Raw genomic sequence first — 2,365 nt, 5'->3', positions numbered from 1 at the left:
GTCATTCTTCCCCAGGGCTATATATCATTGCTTCTCTAGGGCGATATTTTTGATATTTCATTCTTCCCCAGGGCTATATATTATTACTTGCCTAGGGCTATATTTTTGGTATTTCATTTTTCCCCAGGGCTATATATCATTGCTTGCTTAGGGCAGTATTTTTGATATTTCATTGTTTTCCAGGGCTATATATCATTGGATGACTTTCCGCAATGTTTTAAAGACACAAACATTTCTTCAAAGTGATTTGTAAAGATATCTCAAATATTTCTGGAATATACAAAACGGTTTTATAAAACCGTAACACATCTATCTGATGGGTGCCATAAATACTTCTTGTTGCTTACGTACTCGATCACAATCAAGATAACGTATTGGATACCCTCATCTATTCCACCATGGACAATGACCTGGAGATGCTACACCTCCTTGCCTTAGAAGAAGAGGAGGATATGGCAGAAGATGAGGATCAAATTTACCGAGCTGCGCTAACTGGGGCTCTGATTTATCTAGGTGCAGCAGAATCACGAAAACGGCGTGGTGCGAGACGACAGCGCTTATACCTTGTGCGGAATGAGCTTCTTCCAAATCCACGTGTTGGGACACCCTGGCAGCGCTTACTGGACAGCCGAAGCGACCCCGCCTACATCACCACCATGGGAATTGACGTCACCACGTTCACATATATACTCGACTCTGGTTTCACTGAACACTGGAACGCTACACCCATCCCACGCGCGGATTGTCCAGGGACAGCCGTTCCACGCCTAAATAGCCGTTCCCTCGACGCTGCCGGTGCCCTCGGATTAATTCTTCACTACCTTAACTCTACCATGCGTGAAGTCAGCTTGATGCAAATCTTTGCGCTCATCCCAAGCACTGTGTCCCGATACATCACCTTTACCCTCACCATTCTCCTTTCTGTTCTTCGAGTTATACCAGAGTCTGAGGTCCGATGGCTTATAGGAGATGAATTCCAGTCAAACAATGACTTGATCATTGTACGACATAATCTGCTGACTGGTGCCTTCGGGAGCATGGACGGGCTGAATCTGGCAGTCCAAACATCTACCAATCAGGAGATAGAGAATGCGACATTCAATGGCTGGCTACATGACCATTTCGTGAGCTCCGTTTTGGCTTTTGGTGCATCGGGTAAGTTTTTCACTTGGCTTAAGCTGGAAGAATGTTTATTCAAACTGTGACAGGAGTAATTATTGCATGCAAGCTCAACGCACCTGGAAGCTGGCATGACTCCCGAGTTGCCCGCCCCATTTACGAGAAGCTACGTGCTGAAACCCCCGAGGGGTATTATCTTGTCACGGACACGGCATTCCCAAGGGGAACCGATCAAATCAAAGGTAGAATCAAAGCACCAATGAAGGATGGAACACGGCTCCCTGCAGACCCCGTTGCTAGAAAGGCTGCAATGGCTTTTGACCGCCAACTATTGTCTTATCGACAGACAGCGGAGTGGGGTATGCGAGCGGTTCAAGGTTCATTTGGACGGCTGCGTGTCCCCCTTGAAATTAACTTTGAGGCTCGACGTGGGGATCTTCTCGAGACTGTGGTACGTCTCTACCAAATCCGCACACGGCTTGTCGGCATCAATCAAATACGTTCTGTTTACATGCCCATTTGGAGGGAGAACGAGCAGGAGCAGCTGTGGAGTCATTTTGAGGACATACTTTTCAGGGATCAACGAAAAATGGATCGGGTATCAAGATTTCATTGCATAGAGGAGGATACATAGATGAATTCAGTTAACATGTAAATGAAGCACTATCAATTAATTACAACGAGAAGGGCTCATAATATTTGAATGGGGTGTGTAAGTGAGCAAAACATTTTGAGAAGACCGATCAGGAGTGAGGGTGAGTGTGATACCTTCATTGTTGCTAGGTTCCGTGGAAGCAGTTCCGAAAAAGATCTCCGTGTCGAGATGTGGAGTTGACAACAACGATCTTGCACGGGGTTGGACAGGGCTCGGGCTGGGGTCAAAGGTCACAACACAAGTTCCCGGAGATGGGGTGGCATTCTGGAGCCTGGCTCTAGGATCCATGTTGTCGTCGTCGTCGCTACCCCCAACCCAAGTAACATGTTTTCCACCATTGCTAAAATAAGTTTCTTGCCGGACACGACGATCTCGACGACGGGGAGGTGTAGATTCACGGCCACGGGAAGGACGACGGCCAGGGAAGCGGACACGGCGTGGAGAATCATCGTCACGTTGGGGATTGCGCCAGACGGTCCGGTGAACGAATTTTCGGGGACTGTGACTACGACCGCGCTCACTAGAAATCATTGACATTAACTCTGCACGATCAGCGCGGCGCTCAGCGGCATGGCGTTCACGATCTGCCTC

The 2,365-nt window shown here is 47.9% G+C and overlaps 2 protein-coding genes across 2 annotated transcripts; one reads left to right on the top strand and one right to left on the bottom strand.

Annotated features, from left to right (window-relative positions):
• Positions 1-398: 398 nt before the first annotated feature.
• LACBIDRAFT_316314 (uncharacterized protein) lies at positions 399-1,753 on the top strand (the record flags this gene model as incomplete). Its single annotated transcript, XM_001891291.1, has 2 exons — positions 399-1,155; positions 1,209-1,753. 2 exons carry the CDS (start codon positions 399-401, stop codon positions 1,751-1,753), a joined length of 1,302 nt encoding a protein of 433 aa, XP_001891326.1.
• A 251-nt stretch (positions 1,754-2,004) lies between these two features.
• On the bottom strand, positions 2,005-2,346 carry LACBIDRAFT_336339 (uncharacterized protein; the record flags this gene model as incomplete). Its single annotated transcript, XM_001891290.1, has 2 exons — positions 2,005-2,294; positions 2,316-2,346. The coding sequence occupies 2 exons, from the start codon at positions 2,344-2,346 to the stop codon at positions 2,005-2,007; spliced, it is 321 nt and encodes a 106-aa protein (XP_001891325.1).
• Between the last annotated feature and the right edge of the window lie 19 nt (positions 2,347-2,365).

Source organism: Laccaria bicolor, genomic scaffold (assembly GCF_000143565.1).
Source record: "Laccaria bicolor S238N-H82 LACBIscaffold_728 genomic scaffold, whole genome shotgun sequence".
Classification (NCBI taxonomy): domain Eukaryota; kingdom Fungi; phylum Basidiomycota; class Agaricomycetes; order Agaricales; family Hydnangiaceae; genus Laccaria; species Laccaria bicolor.
Note: the sequence above shows the minus strand (reverse complement) of the source record. Positions and strands in the feature narration are given on the sequence as shown.